Raw genomic sequence first — 23,362 nt, forward strand, 5'->3', positions numbered from 1 at the left:
GCTCTATCAGGCGCCACCATTCCTCAGACCTATAACACCTCCCCTCTCCCCAGCCAAATACATAGAGGACCTAGCCCATGGCCAGATTCAAACCTGTCATGGCTCCTTGCTGAGCCTCCCATACAAAGTCTAATCTCACATCCAGTGGTTGGCTTTGGTACTGGTATTTTTCCTAGAGAATTTATATGACTGAATAACAGATTTCCTACCATCATGATTTTATATGACATTCCTTTAGACTGTCACCCAGATACCCACCTCTAAGTGATATTTCCAATAATAGATCAGGCTCAGGTATGCAATGTGGGGCCAAATCTGCAGGAAACACCTTCTCAGATCCACTCTTTGATCAGTATCCTGTCTCTTAACACAGAATCATTAATTCCACAGGCACTCCTGATTCCCTTCAGTCAGGTTTAACAGCTAGGAACACACAGGAAGTCATGAATGGGAGAAAAGAAATTGAGCACTAGTCCAAATCAAGTCATTGGGAATTTCTTGGAGCCTCCACACCTTGGCCAAGGTCATATAGGCTAAAGCTGGAAAGAACCTCAGAGGTCATCTAGACCAACCCTTTCATTTTATAGATGAGGAAACTGAGGCCCAAGGATGTCCCACAAGGCAGAAACAGGCTTTGAATACTAGTCCTTTGACTTCAGAGTCAGTGCTTTGTCCCCTGTATCATATGGCTAACTTCTGGTCTATTTCTCTCTTTTCCCCACACTATTCTGTGACATTCCCAAAAGATGGAATGTCTGACCAGCACCAAAGTCAGTGCAAAACTGGCTTAAAGACCTTAACCAAATATAGAGAAAGTCACAGATTCCTCCTTGGTACTTCTGAAAAAAAATAAACATACATCTCTAAGACTGGAGTGGGTTGGGAAAGTGGGCAGGGAGCATATCCATGGAGCATGGAACTCTGGCAGAGGGTCCCTGAATGAAGTGTGGAAATCTGGCAGAGAGGACTCCAGCAGCTGCAAGGAGGACATGAGTGGCTTTGGGATTGGCAGGCAGCTCATTTTACTGGGCGAAGCAGAAACAAACACCACAATCCACTTCCCTCAGGACTTGATGCTGCCCAACTCCCCTGTTCCTCACTGAATGTTTTCACTATCTTTCATAGAATCCCTGCCATATTTGTCATCACAGAGAAAGAGATTATGGGCTTATTGAGAAGGGGGGCGGTTTGGAAAATATGCTTTGGTATTTTTTGCTTTTTACATCCAGGATATTTGGGCCAATGTTTTGGAAGATATTTGTTAACATATATTAAACATCTCTGGCATGTGCGGTACTGATTGTCAATCATTTTTCACTTGTTGGTTATTTGAACAAAGCTTTGTATGTTTAAACATTGCCATCCTAAACAGATGATGCTGTTCTGGAGGATGATAATGGTGTCAGCCTAGTTTAGTACTTTATACATACATGATAGGTCTTCAATAAACATGTGTAGCCTTTTAATTATAAGTTCCCAGAGCTTTTGACTTGATTATTCTTGCTCTGAAGTCTGGAAAAGGATTTAAGCAATTACTATGACTTTTGCTTAATGATGACTCTCAGGTTTCTTTTTCTGACCAGGTAAGCAGGATCAGGTTTCTCATAGAAGCAACAACTTCTCTGGAAAAGGAGGCAAAACATTTCATCACTTTCATGCACAAAATCCTACAACCAAAAGTTGTTGATAGTCTTTGGGGCCAGGGAGAAGTCTATAATTTAGAGGAAAGAGCCCTTACTGGTTTTGGAGTCAGAAGAAATGGGATAAAATCCAAGCTCTGCTATTTATTACTTGTTTGACCCTGGGCAAGTTACTGAACTTCTCTATGCCTCATCTAACTAGAATCAATGATCTTGTCCATTTTTTATGTCATAACTCCTTTGGCAGTCTGCTAAAACCTTCTTAGAATAATGTTTTTAAATGTATAAAGGAAAATGCATAGGATTACAAAGGATATCTATGATCTTGAAATAAATATAAGAATATTTAAAACCAAAAATAAGTTCATGGAGCCCAAGTTAAGAACTCTTAGACCATATTATCTCCAAGTCCTTTCAAACCTCAGACCAAAGATCACGTGTATCTCCCACAACAAAACACTCTTAAATTGAAGAAAATCCCAGAAAGAGACAGGGATTTGTAGTGATCAAGAAAGATTGGAGGCATGGGACTTGGCAAATGGGAGCAAATGATAGAATAGATAGAGATTGAAGAGCAGGTCAAAAGTGAATAATGAGATGTCATAGAACAGAAAACCTTCTAGACTTGGAGATAGATCCTATTTCTGCCACTAATTTTCTGAGGGATGGTGACTAAACCAATGAAAATCTGTTAACTCAGCAGATGCAGATTGTCCTCATTTAAAAGAAAATTCTAAAATCTACCCTATAATGTGTTTGACCTAGTCAGAACCAAATCTTTATTTAGATTTGAAGTTTGCTCTTTGGTTCTTTTGTTTTACTTTGCTTCTCCTTTTACATTTTACTGTATTTAGGTTTAGTCCAGAATGGAAGGGAATTCAGAGTCTACCTAGACCAGCCATATCTGAAAAAAGACATCATCACCTTGGCTCAAAAACCTTCAGTGATAGAGAAACCACCAGCTCCCTTATGGATTGCTCTGATTATTGGAATGTTTGTTCTTAGCTCAGGTCTAAACTTGTCTCTGTAAGTTCTGTTTGTTGCCTGGTTCTGACCCTTAGGGTCAAACAGAGCCATCCTCATCCCTTTTCCCATCACATTCTTCCTTCCTTCCTTCCTTCCTTCCTTCCTTCCTTCCTTCCTTCCTTCCTTCCTTCCTTCCTTCCTTCCTTCCTTCCTTCCTTCCTTCTTTCCTTTCTCTCTCTCTCTCTCTCTCTCTCTCTCTCTCTCTCTCTCTCTCTCTCTCTCTCCCTCCCTCCCTCCCTTCCTTTCTTTACACATTACCACAGTAGTCTTGTTGTAAAAGCAAACATAACCCCCCCCTCCCCTCACAAAAAATAGAGAAGCCACACAAAAAATAAAGTGAGAGGAAAAAAATGTGTTTGAATACCACTTTGTCTCTGGGATGGATCACATTCTTTGTCATAAGTACATCAGAGAAGTCAATTCAATATTTTTTCCCACAGTTGCTATTGCTAATTGTATTTCCCTCCATCTGTTCCTCCCCACTACCATCTATTCTATTCTCTTTCTCCTTTCACTTTGTCCCTACTCAAAAGTGTGTTGTGGGGCAGCCCAGTGGTGCAGCAGTCAAAGCATCAGCCCTGGTGCCAGGAGGACCTGAACCCAAATCCTGTTCCAGACACCCAACTTCAACAACCCAGCTGTATGACCCCGGGCAAGTCACCCAACCCTACTGCCATGGAAAAATAGTGTGTTATATCTGACTACCCTCTCCCTCAATCTTCCCTATTACCTACATTCCCCACCTCTTCCCCAGTCCCCTTTCTCTCATCCCCTTCCTTTCCTTTTTTTTTGTCTAGGGTAAGATAGACTTCTGTACCATATTGAGTATGTATGTTGCTTCCTCTCTGAGCCATTTTTGATGAGAATGAAGGCTTTCTCATTTCCCCTCAACTTCTCCCCTTCCGCTCCATTGCAACAGCTTTTTGTTGACTCATTTATGTGAAATATCTTAGCCCATTCTACTTTCCTTTCCTTTTCTCCCAGTGCATTCTTTTTTTCACACGTTGATACCATCTTATCCTTCATATTCAGCTTCTTCCTATGCCTTGTCTATATAGGCTCCTTCTAACTTCTCTAATAAATGAGAAGGTTCATATGAGTTATCAGTCTCTAATTCCCATGCAGGAATACAAGCAATTCAATATCATTAATTCCCTCATAATTAGCCCTTCCCATCCACCCTCTCTCTGCTTCTCCTGAGTCCTGTTCTTGAATATCAAACTTTCTGTTCAGCTTTGGTTGTATCTTGAAAGTTTGAAAGTCCCCTAGTTCATTGAAAGTCCATCTTTTCCCCTGGAACAGGATGTTCAGTTTTGATGGATAGTTGATTCTTGGTTGTAATCCAAGCTCTTTTGCCTCCTGGAATATCATATTCCAAGTCCTATGAACCCTTAATATAGATGCTGCTAAATCCTGTGTAATCCTAACTATAGCACCATGATATTTAAACTGTTTCCTTCTGGCTGCTTGTGGTATTTTTCTCTTTGGGAGTTCTGGAATTTGGCTATAATATTCCTGGTAGTTTTTTGGGGGGAGCTATCTCTTTCACAAATTGAATTCCCTCAATTTCTATTTTACCCTCAAGGTTATCAGGGTATTTTTTCTGGAGAAATTCTTTAAAAATGAAGTCAAGGCTCTTTCCCTGGTTATGACTTTTAGGTAGCTCAGTAATTTTTAAATGATCTTTTCTGGATCTGTTTTCCTGGTCAGTTGTTTTTCCAGTGAGATAGTTCACATTTTCTTCTAGGTTTTTCATTCTTTTGGTATTATTTTATTGTTTCTCGATTTCTCAAAGCCATCAATTTCTCTTGGCTCCATTCTACATTTGAAGGTGTTGTTTTCTTTTCTTTTTTTTTTTACTAGGCAGTGGGGTTAAGTGACTTGCCAAGTGTCACACAGTAGGGTAATTATAAGAAGTGTCTGAGGTCGGATTTGAACTCTAGGGCTGGTGCTCTATCCACTGCACTACCTAGCTGCCCCAGTGAAGGTGTTGTTTTCTTCAGAGAGCTTTCATATCTTATTTTTCACCTGATCATTTTTACTTTTTTAAGACATTCTTCTCCTCATTTACCTTTTGCACTGCTTTTTCCATTTGACCTAAACTGGTTTTTTAACAAATGTGATTTTCTTTGGCATTTTTTGGTATCTCCTTTACCAAAGTGCTGACTTGGTTTTCATAATTTTTCTGCATTGCTCTTATTTCTCTTTCCAATTTTTCCTCTATTCCCTTACTTGATTTTCAAAATCTTTTTTGAACTCTTTCACACCATGAGACTAATTCCTATTTTTCTTGAAGGCTTTGGATACAGAAGTTTTGACTTCATCTTCTAAGTGTGTGTTTTGATCCTCCATGGGACCAAAGTAATTGTCTATGGTCAGATTCTTTTTTTTTCTGTTGACTCATTTCCACAGACTATGACTTAGTTTTAATATACTTCCCAAGCTTTTGAGTGTTTTGGGGACAGTCCCCCCCCCAAAGGACCTCACTTCATTCAGTGTCTTATGTGAGATTCTGACTGCTCTCCTGGCCTGTGTTCTGGTCTGTAGATGACCACAGGCACTGCCCTCCTGGAGCTATAAGGAGGGTCCATATTCTGCTATAGAGGACCCCAGACCAAGACTAGGGTCTGAATATGAGCAAAGTAGCAGAGTCCTGTCCCATGGATAGTGGAAAGAACTCAAAAATCACCCCCAACTCCCTTACCTGGGCTGAGCATTCTGGAAGCAGTTGCCAGATGACTCTCTGTTGAGAGGCATAGGCCTGCCTCTGTTTCCCAGGACTTGTTCTGTGCAGAGCCTGGCAGGTCTGTGCCCTGTGCTCACTCTGACAGAGTTTTCCCACAAGTTGTTCTTTGTGATCCCTGGGTTGGGAAATCTGGAAACTGCTCCTACTGCCATTAACCAGGGGCTCAGTGGGCTGATCCTGGAAGGCCAGACCTTATTTGTCTGGGCTGCACTGTGGCCCCTTCCAACTTCACCTTCCCATGGATCTTACAAATTATCTTTTGGGGTTTTTAGGGGGATTTTTAGGTTTTTTTTTTTGTTTGCAAGGCAAATGGGGTTAAGTGGCTTGCCCAAGGCCACACAGCTAGGTAATTATTAAGCGTCTGAGACTGGATTTGAACCCAGGTACTCCTGACTCCAAGGCCGGTGCTTTATCCACTGTGCCACCTAGCTGCCCCTTACAAATTATCTTAGACTAGAAAATTGTTTCACTTGGTCTTTCTGAGACTTCTGCCACTCTAGAATTTGGTTAGAGTCATAATTTTAGTGTATTTAGAGATTTCTGGAAGAGAACTTCTGGCAATTCCTGCCTCCATATGGCCATCTTGGCTCCATTCCCCCATCACACTCTTGAAGACAGTTAAGATGCCATTCCAGGATAAACATCTCCAGTTCCTTTGGGTGATCCTTATAGTTGTGATGCTGAGCCAGTTCATTCTATTGGTCAAATTTCTTAATCTGCTTTCCAACTTATCTGTGCCCTTTGTAATGTTGAGGGCATGTCTGAGGGGATTCTGGTTAAGGCTAACTTACTGATGAACAGGCTAACAAGGCTATAGAGGGGCACCTAGGTGATTCAGTGAATAGAGCACTGGCCCTGGAGTCAGGAGGACCTGAGTTCAAATCAGCCTCAGATGCTTAATAAATGCCTAGCTATGTGATCTTGGGCAAGGCACTTAATCCTCTTGTCTTAAGTAAATAAAAATTTAAAAATTAAAAGAACCAAGGCTTTACTGATATTATCTTCTTATAAAAGGGATAAATACTCTCTGGTCTGGATGATGCTTTCTTGATAAAGTTTGAATTTTCCTTGCCTTGGGTATTCACTGGACCATTGGCACCATTTTAAGGAATTTATTTGTGTCTAATTTGAGAATTCTCTTGTATTAGCCTCTAAAAAGGAGGTTGAGAACAAATCAGAAAGACAAAGAGCAGAAAATCTATAAACAGTGACACAAAACAAGGTCCCTGAATCAAAAGTCTTCCATATTTCAGAACTCTGAGGTTACAACAGCAAAGTAGCCAGGAGTACCTGGGTTAACTTGCAAGAATGTGGAAAGCAATGGAATAACAATGTTGAATGGAGGGAAGGAGGGATTCTTAAAAAGGAATCTTGGAATAGAATAATTCCTGGACAATCATGAGTTTCTGAACCAAGTTTCTCAAGGGCAGTTCCTAGGAAAGGGTAAATGGAGCTTTGCTTCAGAGTGCTGATATTTTAGAATGTGCTGACAAAACTTACAGTCCTTTAGCACCTTGAAACCATTAAGTTTAGCTCCTAGTTAGCAAGAATAATTAAAGTTAGAATCTGTCTGATGGCATACATCAGTACCCCAGGGAATCTTTTCTTTCTCTGTAATCTTTTCTCTTCTGATCCTGAACTGAATTGTTCTTTTAAAAAGTTGATTTGAGGGTATATTTTGTTCCTCCAGTGGACAAAATGCTAGATATAACTATCTGAACCAAACCAAGACAAGGATCAAGGTCTTGAGATAGAGGGTCAAACCCATAACATTGGTATGGTGAACTCTATGGAATACACAGACCCCGATCAGGAAGATTCTATAATTCCAGAGGACTGTTTAGGTTCTTGGGCTTACTGGAAGGATGAGTTATTTGAATCTCTTTGTAATTTTCAATATTTTCTCCAGGTGGGTTTTGGGGGCTGAGGAATGGGATCCTACAGAATGAATTTATTTATGTATTTTTTGGTAGAGGGGTTTCAAATTTATTTAGAAATCAAGTCATTAAGGATTTTCCAATGGCATTGTCATGATTCTATATCAAGAATGAAGACATTTTCATTAAATAAAATTTTATCTAATTTTATAGTGTAAATTTAGAGGACAGTATGGGTCTCAGGGGAAGGTGGGGGCTTCCCAAGGAGGGAAAAAACTTGTGACAATTCATGGGCTCAGGTGTGAGTTTTTCTAGTTTTTTTTTAAGAGGGGGCATGTTAAAAAAAATCATCTTATATTTGATGTTATCATTAGTTTGAGTGCTTGTTTGACAGCCAAAGACCATTTTTAAAATCTTTTCCTTAGAGATTTAGGCATAAGCTAGAGTCTGATATTCTAAGAAAAATTTTTTATTGGGGGGGCTCATACCAAAAAGAGAGTCATATTTGATATGTCTTGAAGGACAACAGCCTGGTTTATGTAAATGCAAGCGTTTGATTCTAATTTACAGGTTGATAAAATGTGGCACCCAGAATTAAATACCATTATAGGATCAATTCTTAGTCTTAGATACTATACTACTCTTAATCAAACTTAAGTTAGCTTTTGCTTTTTTGGCCTCAGACTGTAAATCTCATGTTGAACTTTCTGACCAATAAAATCTAAGCACTCATCTAAGTTACTAGATGAATATCTTAGTTGTCTGAATTTCCATTTCCTCCTTTGTAAATATAATTATATGAACCCCAGGCTCCCAGAAGATAGGTATATTAGGAAAAGACTTGGTGGATCATGCCAGTGAATAAGATGGCATAAATGGGTAAAGACTAGATATACAGGCAGTTTCAATAAAGCCAGAAGCTTTAGGACAATCAGTCTAAATCAATTGAACTATCAATTCACTAATATCAATTTTCTACCCCTGGGATTTCTAAGCACTGAATCCTTATTTCATCAATGGACTTTTCATGACCCAGCTGGCTTGGGGTCTTTGATGAATGCTTTCTTCTTTCCTAATGTGGATTCTTTCTTATCAGTCCAAAGCAATAATCACTATTATCTCTGTCGCTTATATTTAATGATGAGCTTCTCTCTTTCAGCCCTTAAAATATTCAATTTCCTTGGACAAAGTCATAAAATCTCAGAAGGAACATCATGAATAGATAGGTACTTAGGTAGCCCATATCAAAAAACACAGATACCTAGACTAACCTATACCTGAAAACATAGGGTTGAATGGAAAGACTAGTCATAGCTTCTGATAGCTAAATTCCAGAAATTATGGTCATATCTTTATAGGTTTAGTGACATTTCTGATCATTCCCAATTAGTAATATTTATTTCATTTATAGTTTATGTCAGTGCAAAGAAATTTGGTGTCCATACATATTCTTTTTTCTTTTTGTTTTTCTGCTTCCTTTTCAGGTGGCCTTGGAGAACAGACTCATGAAATTGGACTGAATGCCACAGCCTCCAGTCATAGTACCAAGAAAGTTAAAAAGGGTAATGTGGTACCCCACCCAGACATTTGGGTATCTTTTATTTAATATCTTATCAACTAAAAAACCTATTTTGTTTTAGAACCACAGAATTCTAGAATACAAAATTCTGTTGGCTGGCTAAGCTAGGCAGCCAGCAAAATACAAAGAATCTGTTAATTGGTGGATTAGGGATAAAATGACTATTAATCTGGTCCACTCAAAGAGGTGAAACATGTAGTGCTTAGCCTAGAGAGGTGGCACTGAAGACATAGGAAGTGTGGACAGTAACCATAAATGGGAATTGCTGGAGTTTGGTTTATGGGAATTTTCATAAAAGCAAGCTAAAACTTCTTTTTCACCTCTCTGACTTTGTTACAAGTGACTGTCTGGGATGGTTTCCCTTCTTATCTCTGCCTGAAAGAATCCCACCTTTTCATCAAAGCACAGTTCAGAAGCCACATTCTGGAATCATTCCATGGTCTATGGACCTCAAGTTAATAGCTTCTCACCTATGGGGATCTGCTTGCTCAATATGAAAACAAATCCACATTGTATTTCTCAGTGCCTAAAGCCTTACATAAAATAATATGAGCCCTTTCACCTTTCATATTGGTGGTGGAAAGGACAGAAAAGGATATTAATTGCCACTAGCATTCCACCAAAATAAATAGCTTTTAGAGAAGGCTATCTCTTTTCAGAAGCCATTTCTCTTCTCTTCTCTACATCTTTCTTGAATAGCATGTTTAAGCCTGCTTGGTTTCTCCCTTGGAAGGACAAACTCATTTTCAAGTGGCAAAGCACATAATTCTCACGTGAAATGCTTTCTATCAAGAAAGAATACTATTATGAAAATATTATGAAATATTAGTTCTCCAAACCTAAGAGATATCTGGTTCAATTCAATTTAATAATATTAATTATTGAATGACTACTTTGTGTAAGGCACTCTTTTAGGAGTGGAGATATAAGAACAATCACAACCATCACCACCACCATAACAACAAATAGCCCTTACCTTTAAGGACCTTCTTTTCTCCTTAGAAGAAGATTATGGGAGCAGATCCTTGATTTCTTTTAAAGAGTTAGCAACTTTCTCTCCCAACTCCTTCTAGAAACTTCCAAGTGAATGTCAACAACATAACCAGCTTTGAATAGTGGGTGTATCTCATTTTTCTTAGATTTCTATTTATTTTCCAAAAGCCACCTTTTTTTAGTTTTCACAACCTTCATCAAAATAGTCAGTTTTGACTGTTTTCATATAAATGTAAATTTTGCCTTCTCACCTAGTGGCCATCATCTATCTCATAGTGATAGTGAGTAATTGTAAGCATAGGGGCAAAAAGAGCATTGTTGTTTTTAGTTTTAGTTTCAGTATTTAATATTTAGTTTTAGTATTAACTTTTAGTTTTTAATATTAATCATTTCCATTTTCTTATACCATTTCCTGGAACAGGAAAAGCAGACTATCCATAAATGACTAACTTTCTGTTCCATGCTCTCATATTGTCCAGTCTCTTATGACCTTCTCCATGTATACCTTATACTGGTGTGCTAATGAATTATGTTACCTGGTGCTGAAAGCAAGTTGTTCACCTCTTCACAGAGAGATGACAGCTGTTCAAACAGCTGCAGAGCCAAACCACTAATGGAAACCATAAGACCTAAGGTTACTACAGCCTGTTAAAACCCCTGGATTTAGCCTACTTATAATTGATTACCTAAATCGAGATTAGCCCAGAACAGCAAGATTTAGATTCTTGAGAGTGAAAGATGACCACCTTCCCACCTAGAAGGCATTTCTTTCTGTAAACTGTCTTCACCAGGGGACATTGGTTTGATTGAAAAGCATAGGTTTAAAAAGCCAGGGAAATATGTTCCCATCTGTGATATATATATATATATATATATATAAAGGAATATGAATAAGCATTTATTAAGTGCTTTCTATATGCAAAATACTGAAGATATTAACAGAGAGGTAAGAAAAACTCTGCTCTCTAGGAATTCACATTTTTAATGGGGGAAAACAACATGGACTTTTAGAATTCTCAAGGGTCCAGTGGGCTTCCTGTAAGATAAGAGAAAGGATCTAGAGGTAAAAGAGGAAGTGGGATGGGCTAGGGGAGCATCTCCATCCCTCTGCTCTCTGGGCCAGTGGACTGGGGTGAGTCTGTTTTACTTGAATTAAGGGGAAGACAAGTTGTGTGTCACTCAGAAATTCCTCTTTAATCACAATCTCCCTCCCCCCAAAAAGAGACCCCCCCCCTTCTTCCATTCCCATAAGAAGAGACCTCACAAGTAGGAGAAAGGATCTGACCCTCCCCGGATTCATCTTGCCCTTGCTCAGCTGTGGGTTTATTTCCTTCTATTATTCAGCACCCGTCAGCCCTGACCGTGGTGCTTTGCTGGTCCTAGCTTTCTGTGGGAGCCAGGAGAAGCATCCTTGTCCTCTCAGAGGCACCTGGAATCCCTCTTGCGTGGAGTTCAGGGCTCAGCATGCATTTTTGAGTTTATAATTGGATTAACGAAATGGAGTGTGTAAACAGCCTCCCAGATGAAGCTGTGACTATTTTGATAACATCTGATTTCCATAAGCATATTAATAAGAAGAATGCATTCTGTAGTTTTAAAGGACATTCTCTCCAAGAATTGCTAGTGTTAGCCACATAACAGAAATAAACTCATATTGAAAAGCTAGAGCCTAGGAGGAAGGGAGTAAAGCCCCTCGACCCCATTTGAAAAACTGACCAGTGATCAGCTAACTTTTGGCTGCTCATTCTTTTGGAAAAGAGCCTTCCTTATCCCATTTCCCTGAAGCCCACCTTCATAGCAGAGCTCTTCTGCACATGCATTTGTGAGATTTCTCTTCAGTTTGTCATGGTTTATCCAGATGGTTGGATTACTGCTGCATTTATTTCTAGCCAGTCAGGAAAAGACTAGGAGCTCACCTGAGAAAAACTGAGGCCAGGTCACAGTACCATTTAGGACCCCACTGGGACTGAGTCTGAAATGAAATGTTGACTTAGAATGGGAGCTTTTGCGTGGCAGTTTATGGGGGTTCACCTCATTAGGCAAAGCACCATTTGGCTATGTTTTGGTTTGGGGCGTAGTTGGTAGATATGTTTCTTTTTGGCATGAGCCCCTTTAGTGCCAATCCAAATGCAGAGCATTCCAAGATAATAAATACTATTACACTGGATTCTGATTTTTGAGATAATAGTAATCCAGGAAAATCCAATAATGACATTTGCATTAGGATCTTTTCCCAGCCTAAGCAGAACATCTGTTTAGGCATATTTTTAATCTGCAAATGTTTCCTGTGCTAAGTCCTCAGGAAATTAAATTTCTCACTGGGTTGAGTGGTAAGCTGTCATTCACTAACCAATCACTGTAAATTTTATCCCTTGTCTTTCCCCAGTTAGACTAGATTTTCCCATGCTGACTAGATGGTAAAAAAAAAAAATTGCCCCTGTGACTCACTATTGCATTTCTATTTAGTACTGTCATCTGAGAAACAGAGGGAGCATTGTAGGTATTATTTGGCATGTAGAAGGATTTTTCCACCCCTGATTTTTTACTGAAGAAAGGGATACAGAAGTAGGTGGGAAATTGTTGCACATAAAATGAGAAATTAACCAGTACTGAAGTCTTCCTCACTTCACCCAGTCTTGCCACAAACCCCAACATCTTGACCTAAATTTACCAAACCAGGAATGATTATTGAATAACTCAGTTCTAAACATAGACAACTTCACTTTTTCTAATGTCATCAAAAAGTCTTCATCTCAGAACTGATTAGAACTATTTTAATGTCCAAATTTAGATGAGTGTTAGGAGATACTTCTTTTTTATTGGAGGCTAAGTACTTCAGAAAGTAGAATCTACTTTTGGTGTTTCGTGGGGGTAGGGCATCAGTCATGGGTGTACTCACATTATTTTCTTAGAAGTCTTGATTTTTACCTTGTTAATGAGGAAAGCTCAAGAGTTGAAGTGACTATGTCTAGGGTGAACTTTATTTAGGTGAGTCACAAAAGTGGTTGCTGATCTCTCCCAGAGATAGGGATACCTACTCATTCTAAGCTCTTCATGAATAGCAGAGATAACACTGAGACCATCTTTAACTGAAATGATGAGACTGTCTTTCAGGTGGCAGGCAGAATCCCATGCTTCCATGGAGACTGAAGAAAAAGGGCCCAAAGGTCTCTCCCACTGCACCTGTGGAGTCTTTGCCCCGTGTCCGACGAGCCACAACATCAAGGACTGAGAGGATCTGGCCTGGAGGGGTGATCCCCTATGTCATTGGAGGAAATTTCACAGGTCAGTTGTAAGAAAAGATGTAAACTTGGGACCAATGCTGGGGTTGTAATTTAGACCAACCCAGGTCATAAGAAGCTGAGCCTATACTTAGGCTCTGAAGAGTCTTCTGACATCCATGGTATGGGGCAGGGTCTATACCTTTCAAGGGACCTGTGGACAGATGTCAGGGGATCTGTAAACTTGGACGGGGGAAAAGTTACATCCTTATTTTCACTCATCTCTCACTGAAATTTAGCCTTTCCAATGGACAGAATATTGGACTTAGTATTAGGTAGAGTTGAGTTTGAATCCTGTCTCAAACACTTATTAAAGATGATCCCAGCCCAGTCCCTTAACTTCTCTGTCTCACTTTCCTCATCTGAAAAATAGGGGTGATGAATAGTACCAATATCACAGGGTAGTTGGGAAGATCAAATAAGATAACTTGTAAAACTTCCCAATCCTTAAAATATTTTATAAATGCTATTATTATTATTATTATTATTATTTAAACAAATACATTTTGAGAAGGGGTCCAGAATTAGAAGGGAGCCTTAAGAAGTCATCTAATCTAAGCCCCCCTTCATTTTACAAAAGATGAAACTGAGATGCAGGAAAATAAGATTTTGAACTTAAGTCTTCTATCCCAAATCCACTGACCTTTCCACCATACAACCCCTTTCTCTCAGATTCCTTGCCTTCAAAAATGTAAGAGATGGACTAGAGATGCTCAAGGACTCCTTGCACGTCCATCCTTCTGTTAGGTACCATTGTGTATGGGAGCTGTAAATTATCTTTACCTGGTGTCCTTGAACACCAGAGTCTTATCTTACTAAGTGCCAAGGGAGTGGGATTAGATTAGAGACTGGAAAGGTATTTAAACACTGATGTTTTATAAATAAATGGAGCACTTGGAGATCTTGATGGAGTACTTGTCTCCTTTGTCATCCTTGTCTCCCACCCCTCCAATGCTTGCCTGGGGAAGATTGAAGGAGTCCAGAAGTGGGACTCAACATCATTCTATCCTTCTTCATGCACTATTTCCCCCCCTCTATCAAATGAGATCAATGAACCTGCTCACTCTTCCAGCCTGCCCTGTTAATAAAATGTCACCATCGGGACATCTTTGGAAATTAGATTACTCATTGTCATCACCATCTGCATCCGCATCAACCCCACTCATACGTATATAGAACTTCAAGACTTACAGAATGGTGTGGTCACAGTGACCCATTTTACAGATGAACAAACTGAGGCTCAGGAAGCATCATTGAATCCCTCTGTGGTCTCACAGCTAATAAATGGCAAAGTCCTGGCTCAAACTTTGGTCTCTTGATTTCAGAGCTATCACACTTGCGGTTAAATTACTCTTCCCATTAAACTATGCTCTCACCATTCTCCCTGAAACATAGAGCTACAAGGGACCTTAGGGGGTTATTTGGAACCTCCTGAGAGTGATATAAAAAAAGAGTTTTGTTGAAAGGCACTGGTTTTGTGTTTTAACTGTGTCTTTTCAGCATCTGGAGTGCTTTCCTGTTCCAGGAAGTGCCATGTCATCATGGCTATTAACCTATTCACAATCTGGTACTTGGGAGCATTTTGTGTTTTAGGGACTTCTTAGCATCCCTCATCTTGGTCAGTGCACCTCTGCAAATTAAAAGAAAACAAATAAATGAGATAGAACTAAGGTTTGTTCTATAATTTTTGTACCAATAAACAAGTTCCAATTTTTCATTATTGCATAAGAATACCAATAAAAAAACTAGCATTTACATTTGGTTTGCAAGATGGTTTGGTGTTTAAACTGACTTTGGTTTATATATAATTATATCATTTGATATGATAGTGTCATGATATGTGATGTAATGATATAAGACATGTTATTATGACACATTATTAAATTGATTAATTTGTAAATATAAACTATAATATGTGATATATTGTATGATTTCATAATGGTAAAACTGAGTTACTGTATGTATCAAAACCCTCATTTTACAAATGAGAAAGCTAAGGTACAGAAATATGAAATCCCTTGCTATTAATCATATGGCTAGCAAGTATCAGAGATAGAATTTGCACCCATTTCTTCCTGGCCCCAAGTTTAGCCCTTCAACTACTACCCCTCCCATATGGTCTTTCCGAATGGCCAACTCCAGGCCATTTCTGTCTTTTGCACTACCAAATAAATCCTCTTCATTTTCTAGAGTCTTCATATTGATGTCAGTTAAAACAAACAAGGCTTCCTTAGGTGTTACATCATCTCTCTAACAACATAACAGTTGCTACCCTTTGCAAGATTATTGACCCAAATATTTTTTCTCTATCTGCTAGAAGGAACCTAAACGAATAAACTAAGAGTCTGAGCAGCCAGACTTAGAAAGGATGTGTATACAATCTCTTCTTGGAGCATTTCATGACTTTTCAGTTATGGAGTTCTCAGAAGAGCAAAGGAACTAGAAATAAAAATGTTCTTGATTTTTATGCAAGTGGGCTATCCAGAGCTCTGAGGACTCTAAAGACTTTCCTTAAGGTACCCCCTCCAAAATTTCACCTTATGTAGAAAATGGAGAGGAGAATCAGGGTGCCCAATGGCACCAATAAAGTAAGGATACATCTGTCCTACTTCCATGGTACCAATATTGGGCAGGTGAAATGATTCCTCCTTTCAGGAAAAAACTACCACTAAGAGGGAGTGAGCTCCAGCACACGACTCCAAGGGTTGCCTGCCCTCTACTGAGACCCTTTCCTAAGTGTTGCATTGGTTTGACACTGGGCAACTGGTACCCAAGTCCTGGGGAGCTGCATCACATAGGCTGCCCAGGATCAGGGTCCAGAATGTTCACAGTGACCTTTGGGGAGACCCAAATGGATTTGTTTCAGGTGCTAGAATACTCAGGTGCTATTCTGTATGTTGGAGTAAAATTTGAAATTATCTATTGGAAATAACATTTTCATTATCAATAGAAATTGAAATAGCATAGACCTCTTTGAAAGTCCTCTTTTTCCCATTGTTTTCATTAACGTTCTTGTCTTCCACTTCTACTTATAACCTCAGATATAACCTCAGGCAAATTATTTAACCTCTTTTGACCTGTTTATGTATACATAAAATTACTAGATGATGTCTAATGTCTCTTCCAGTTCTGAAATTCTGTCTGTTTAGTTAAGTGTATGACTATGTTTAATGAACAAAATACTTTCTTTTAGTTTTTTAAATTCAGAAAAAACAGTCAGTAAACATCTATTAAGTTTCTGTGATATACTAATGCTAAGTGCTGGCAAAAGACTGTCCTTGTCCTCAAGGAGCTTACAATCTAATGGAGTCATGTTTAATTTTGAGCAAAGAATGTTATCTTCTATGGGGTAACAATGCCATATGGTGGCTCTTTGGGATATGAGCTCAAGAATCATTTTGAGTGAGGTTACATTTGTGTACCTGCAGAATAAAATAGGATAAACTAGAGAATACATGTGAACAAGGTAGCAAATGAATGGTGTTCTCATTATTGTTTTTAGGGAGCCAACGGGCCATTTTTAAGCAGGCCATGAGACACTGGGAGAAACATACCTGTGTGACCTTTATAGAAAGAACAGATGAAGAAAGTTTCATTGTGTTCAGTTACAGAACATGTGGGTAAGTAGGGGAAACCAAGAAATCTAGCTTCATTTTGACTACAGTTGACTCAAATCACTTTAAATGAGAGTTGATCAAAAATGAATGAACTACAGTTTATAAGTTTACCATCCTCCTTTTTGTAGATATACTCTTAGTCTCTCTTAAAATGTGGCATTCAGATTTAAACACAGAATTCAAGATGTTGTCTGGTCTTCAAAGAAGAATTTCTTCCCATAATCTGAACATTCTAAGGGCCTATCATTCTTGATTAGGAATAACCCAGTAGATCAGATCACCCATTGAGGGAACTCTCTCTGCCTGCTTCCTAGGCATTTTGAGTATATGCGCATCTGGGAACTGGTAGGAAAGGATCATCTGGGTGCTGTAGTTCTCAAATAAAAAGTAAAGACAGACATACAGGTTTAAGAGCAGAGAAAACAATATAGAGAGACTCTGGGCAGCTTGGAGAACTGGAGTACTCATTTCCAGCTTAAAAGTATAGTCTCTGTGTTCTTAAATAAATGGTTCACTACCCTAACATCTACCCCTCTTCCCTCTGACCCTCCAAAAACCCAACCCAACAACAACCCAGCATCCCTTCATGCAGCTGTTTTAACTTCCAAACACCATTTCTAGCTCTTGGGTTTGGAGTCAATTCAATTCCAGAAATGCCACATGTATCACTAGAAGATTCTCAAGTTGAAAGAGCAGCTTATTATATTATTATTATTAATAAAATGAAACATACGAACACAAATATAATGTATATACATATTATGTATTGTATACATGTAAACTATTATATGTAATGTATATGTAAATAACATGCACATATTATGGGTAAAATATTATGTCTATATATCAAAAATGTATATGTGTACATACTTGTAATATATAGATATTTAACACATAATATTTCCATATATTCTCTTTAGCCAGAAGTTATTATTCCCTTATTTTTTGTCAATCATAAGATGAAAAATGACGTATCTTGTATTTTTTTGGTTTTTGCAATTGGATGAAGAGACTGTCCTTATTTCAGAAGGGAACTGGTGGGGAGGCCCTTTCACCTGTGTCTTCTTTGTTCTCCATAACTTTAAATGCACTTCTTGGGACTTGCACCCTTTGTTCTTTCTCTCTGATCTGGATTTGTTTTTTTTTCCTGAATGTTACAGATGCTGTTCTTATGTTGGACGACGAGGTGGAGGCCCCCAGGCTATATCCATTGGGAAGAATTGTGATAAGTTTGGAATCGTGGCTCATGAACTTGGCCATGTGGTTGGGTTCTGGCATGAACATACTCGACCTGACCGAGACCAGCATGTAACTATCATCAGAGAAAATATCCAGCAAGGTAAGGAAAACTTGTTTTCAAACACCATCTGATAGGTAAGAAGTACCAATGTTAATCAAGAAGCCCAAGAGGAACTCACCTTAATTCTGGAGATCATTCAATATAGAGGAGGTAGGAGCTGCAGTGGGAAGCATCATCATTAACCTTGAGGCCACTCATTCAGTAGCTTTGTCCCAATTTTTTAGGTTATAACTAAAGAGAAGATACTTTCTCTGTTTTAAGAGACAATGGATTTGCCTTAAGAAACATCCTCCCCCAGATTCCCAGAGGTCAAGATGATGAATTCATGTGTCATTACTAGTTATATTTCAAAGTTTGGACCTCATCCAATAGATCTGTTTGTTTTTCTGCATAATAATCATATTTCTGTTTTGGACATGTATCTTTAAGAATCCTACATGCAGCCAAATCTCTTTTATTCTGAGTCCAGATCTGTGATTTCATCATGTAGCTCTCTCTAGGTGAGGAAATTTATTCAAACCATGCAGATCAGCAATTGTTCTGGAGGCTATGGTTTTAGATTTGCCCAAGGTAATGAGAGATAAAATTATTTGTCCAGAGTCATACAACCAACATGTTTTATAGGTTGGACTTGATTCCAATTTATCCTGACTCCGAGGCTGACTTGATCTTCACTACATTGGGCTGCCTCTTAGCCAAAACACCAGTATAGGCAATTGTAGTGTCTATAAAGTAGAAATGGATTAAATATTTCCAAGAGGGCTTTATCTGAGTGGCCAAGACAAAGAAACTTGTACATCTAAATAGAGAGAGAAATACATCAATTCAACTTACATTTTTTTATGGGGAAATGTTTCTTGGAATATATGATAGCCAAAAGAAAATAAATACTAATGACATTTAACATATTATAAATACATCAAATATAATATATAACAATACAGAACTTTTATGAAAAAAGCTTCTGTTCAATATATTTGTAACTCTCCAGGAGTTAAATTTATCCTTTCATGAATCTGTCTCTTGCTTTTCTATTTGTATAACTGATGCCTTTTTCTTTATATGCTATTTAGGCCAAACTGATTAAACCCAATCAGTCTCATCACTTTTCAGCTGAAGAATTTGACAGGATTTTGCAAATTTAGAGAAGGGCAAGATGGAAGAATCTGTTCTTTTCCTTTCAGTTTAAAACCTAACTTATTTAAACACATATACACAAAAACACACACACACACAACTCAGGTGTATGGTGTGGGTTTAATGTGAACCAGGAAGATAATTTTTCTGCCCAATTTTCTCCCTCCTCAGCCCAATCCTTAATAACATCTTTGCATTCTTAAGAGTGTGTGTTGTTTCTCAGGTCAGGAGTACAACTTCTTAAAAATGGAAGCCGGGGAGGTAAATTCGCTGGGAGAGACGTACGACTTTGACAGTATCATGCACTATGCCCGGAACACCTTCTCAAGGTTGGAAGCTAAGGTTCTGACTGCTCAGTTCTTTATTGTGCCTCTGGCAGGCTGGGTTAGGATTCATAGTGATTTCCCAAGGGGGGTGTCTCTGTGGGGATCTTGGAGTGTACAGGTGCCTCTGCCCTTGATGCTCAGCACCCTCCGGCTTGCGGTGAAATATAATCTAATCAGGAGTCTGCTAATAAGATTTAACCCCATTGTGAAAGCCACTGTTCCATTATCACCTAATGTCACAACTAGCAAACCGGAAAATGGAAATGATCAACAGCTTCTGTTTAATATTCCCAGTGAGTGAGGGGGTGGGGTGGGGGAGGTGAAGGGGGGGAACCTTTGAAGGAACGTCCTTGGTTCTAACTAGGCAGCAGTTAACAGCCCTCCTGGAGAAATTAGTGTTTCAGAGTTAAAAGGATCTCAGGGCCAGCTGGGAGGGACCTTCAAGGCTATAAGAATCAAAGTTTTAAAGCTAGAAAGACTTTTAGAGGTCATCTAGTCTAGTGTCTTCTCCCCCCCACCCCCATTTTATGGACAAAGAGACAGCAGCCCAGAGAAAGGGAAGATGACTTCTACATTTCCATTGCTGAGAAGTGCCTTAGCCAGGCCCTCCGACTCCAGATTCTCTGTAGCACTCTATTCTTCTAGTTCATGTACCCATTTTGTAGATGATGTGACTGAGTCCTAGAGAAATAGCATGACTTGTCCAAGGTGACACAAGAACAGAACTGGGACTAGAGCCCACATCTCCCTACCCTAAGGTGCATAAGAGTTCCTTATGTCCTTGTTAAAGGTCTGAAATAACCACAAGATGCAAGCAGTCCTTCTCTTGAACCTTCTTTTCAACTCCCACCTTTGCTTGGAATTGAAAAATGCTTGAAAAATCATACTATATCCCCTCGACCCCCTTAGAATGTGGGGTCCTTGCCAGTAAGGATTATTTCTTTGTAAATTGCATTGTCAGGGCTAGCACAGTGCCTGTACATAGTAGGTTCTTGATCAGTGCCGCCAATTGATTGATACTGATGGGCAGGATTGGCCACTGTGGTGGTTTTGGAAGTGGGGCTGGGGAGTGGAATGTAACAGGGCCACAAAGGTCTGTAATAGGACTGTGACTGAGGGGTCTGGATAAGGTGCTATTCAAAAATAGTTGAGGAGGAAAGGATCACTTTCAGTGGGGTTAGGGAGGCACTAGGGAAGTCTCCTATGGCTCTCATATTAATATTATAAAAAATGGACAATTTTGAAGATTTTTTAAAAAGCAATGAATGAATCACTCAGGACCAGGGGAACAATTTATATGAGGACAATGGAGAAAAGCCCAACAACTTTGAAAACTTAAAGAACTATGATCAATACATTGACTCTCTATGATCCCAGAGGACAGATGATAAAATACTATTCCATTTCTAACTGAGAAGAGATAGATTTGGGGTATAGACCTTCCTACCTACTTACTGACCTAGCTACATAAATACATACACACAACCACAAATATACACATCCATCCCTGCCTCCATACATCTATGCATCCATGCATCTACACATCCATGCATCCATGCCTCCATGCATCCGTGGATCCATGCAACCATCCATTTATCCATCCATCCATCTATGCATCCATCCATGCATCCATATATCCATGTATCCATGTATCCATCCATCCATCCATCCATCTTGGAGGCAACTAGGTGGCACAGTGAATAGAGCACTGGTCTTGGAGTCAGGAGAAACCAGAGTTTGAATCAGGTCTCAGACACTTACTAGGTGTGTGACCTTGGGCAAGTTACTTAACCCTGATTGCTTTGTATCCAAGGCTGTCTCCAGTCATCCTGATTCATATCTAGTGATTGGACCTAGATGACTCTGGAGGAGAAAATGAGGTTGTGACTTAGCATATGCCCCCTCACTCAAATCCAATTCATGTGCATGTCATGACATCACCTCTCTGTTGTCATGGTCTTCAAGAATAAAGGACAAGCATCATCATTATCATTCATCCATCCATGCCTACATGTTGTTGTTCAGTCATTTTTAGTCATGCCTGACTCTTGGTGACACAGTTGGCTGTTTGGATTTTTCTTTTTTGGCAAAGACTGGAGTGGTTTACCATTTCCTTCTCCAGCTCATTTTATAGAGAAGAAACTGAAGCAAACAGGGTTAAGTGGCTTGTCAACAGTCATACAGCTAGGAAGTATCTGAGGCTAGATTTGAACTCAGTAATAGGCTTCTCCTCCAGGCCCAGCCCTTTGTTCACTAGGTGCACAAATATGTGTATGTGTGTATGTATGGTGTATGTGTGTATAAATCTGTGCACATACATGAATATGTAGACATACACATATACATATACACATATTTGAATACAGTCAATGAGTTTATCTTACTTGATTGTGCACATTTGTTTTAAGAAATTTTTTAAAAAATCTTTTTTTCCCAGTGGATACAAGAAGTGGAAGAGGAAATATGCTTTCTGCCAATTAAAAACAATTAATATAGGTATATCTAGGTGGGTGCCACAGATGTAGACTGTGCTTGAGCTTTGAGGTGAGATCACTATATTATTAGTTTTGCTTAATTGTTTTATTTTATTCCAAAAGACCTCTCATTTGCTCCTTAAATGTTTGTAATGTTAAAACATAAAAACAAAACCTTTTTTTGATAAAGGAAGGATTCAGAGGTAGTGGCCTGGGCAAAGTGCCATTTGGCCTTAATTTTTTCTTTTGCAAAATGAAAGTTTCATCAAATGATTTCCAAAGTTCCTTCCAGCTTTGTGAGTTGGGTTTTCTGAGAAAAGGAGACAAAGAGGTTTTTTTTTTTTTTTAACTTTTTGCAAGGCAATAGGGTTAAGTGGCTTGCTCAAGGCCACACAGCTAGGTAATTATTAAGTGTCTGATCCAGATTTGAACTCAGGTACTCCTGAATCCAAGGTCCAGTGCTCTATCCACTGCACCACCTAGCCACCCCAACAAAGACAGTTTTAAGTTCCCCAGGGAGACTCCAGATTGAGGGCAAGTACCAGAGTCTAGCAGGCATGATCTCAAAGCAACTTTGCAGGATCCTGGGCTTTGCTGCCTCTGGCCGCCTCTGGGCAGGATGTGTTCAGTATCAGAGACTGTGATGACCCATGGATTTTGGAAATGATACAGGAGGCAGGCTTCCTACTGGATCTGGCTTCATCACATCTGATCCCAATTTAGAATTCTGAATCAACAGGGTGAGACTTTGTGTCAACAGAGGGTGAGTTCACTACAAAGGTAGGACCATAGAATTTGGTCTGGAAGGAGAGAGACCTCAGAGATCATTTAGTCCACCCCCACTCTGTTTTACAGATTAAGAAATTGAGACACAGAGACATGAATTGGGGGGCTCAAGGTCAATCAGAGGCTAAATAGCAGAGCTGGAGTTGAAACACAGGTAGACTGTCTCAGAATCTGGTCCTCTTAACAGTCCACAGCTGTTGCTTGGACATTACAGTACATTGTTGAGCTGACCCCCTGTGGAATGCTGTTTCTAGAAGAGGTTTGAGGAGGAATGGAATTCAGGCATGCAATAGACTTTGAAGCCCTGGGATATGATGAGCAAATGTTGAATGGATCTTCGGAACTGAAGTACCTTCTGAGTGCTTCAAAAATCAAGGCTAAAAGTAAAGTAGCAGGCTTCTTCTCAGAACTCCCTTCCCCCTTCAGGTTTCTGCAGATTTTCAGAAAATGTGCCTAGCAGATGAACAGAGCTGAAAGGGACCTCGAGACCATCTTGTTCAGCCCCCTTATTTTACGTATCCAGTGATTTGCTTAAGCTCATAAAGATGATGGAGCTATACCTTCTGTACCTAAGAGACAC

General features: G+C 39.3%; 1 protein-coding gene across 1 annotated transcript in view; it reads left to right on the top strand.

Annotated features, from left to right (window-relative positions):
• Positions 1–23,362, top strand: part of TLL2 (tolloid like 2) — a 131,116-nt gene that overhangs the window by 29,761 nt on the left and 77,993 nt on the right. The window contains exons 2-6 of the mRNA XM_074233248.1: positions 8,774–8,851; positions 12,976–13,146; positions 16,645–16,762; positions 17,920–18,098; positions 19,420–19,525. Of these exons, the coding sequence (XP_074089349.1) occupies positions 8,774–8,851; positions 12,976–13,146; positions 16,645–16,762; positions 17,920–18,098; positions 19,420–19,525 (652 nt within the window). The remainder of the gene's footprint in view (positions 1–8,773; positions 8,852–12,975; positions 13,147–16,644; positions 16,763–17,919; positions 18,099–19,419; positions 19,526–23,362) is intronic.

Source organism: Macrotis lagotis, chromosome 4, assembly GCF_037893015.1.
Source record: "Macrotis lagotis isolate mMagLag1 chromosome 4, bilby.v1.9.chrom.fasta, whole genome shotgun sequence".
Taxonomy (NCBI): domain Eukaryota; kingdom Metazoa; phylum Chordata; class Mammalia; order Peramelemorphia; family Peramelidae; genus Macrotis; species Macrotis lagotis.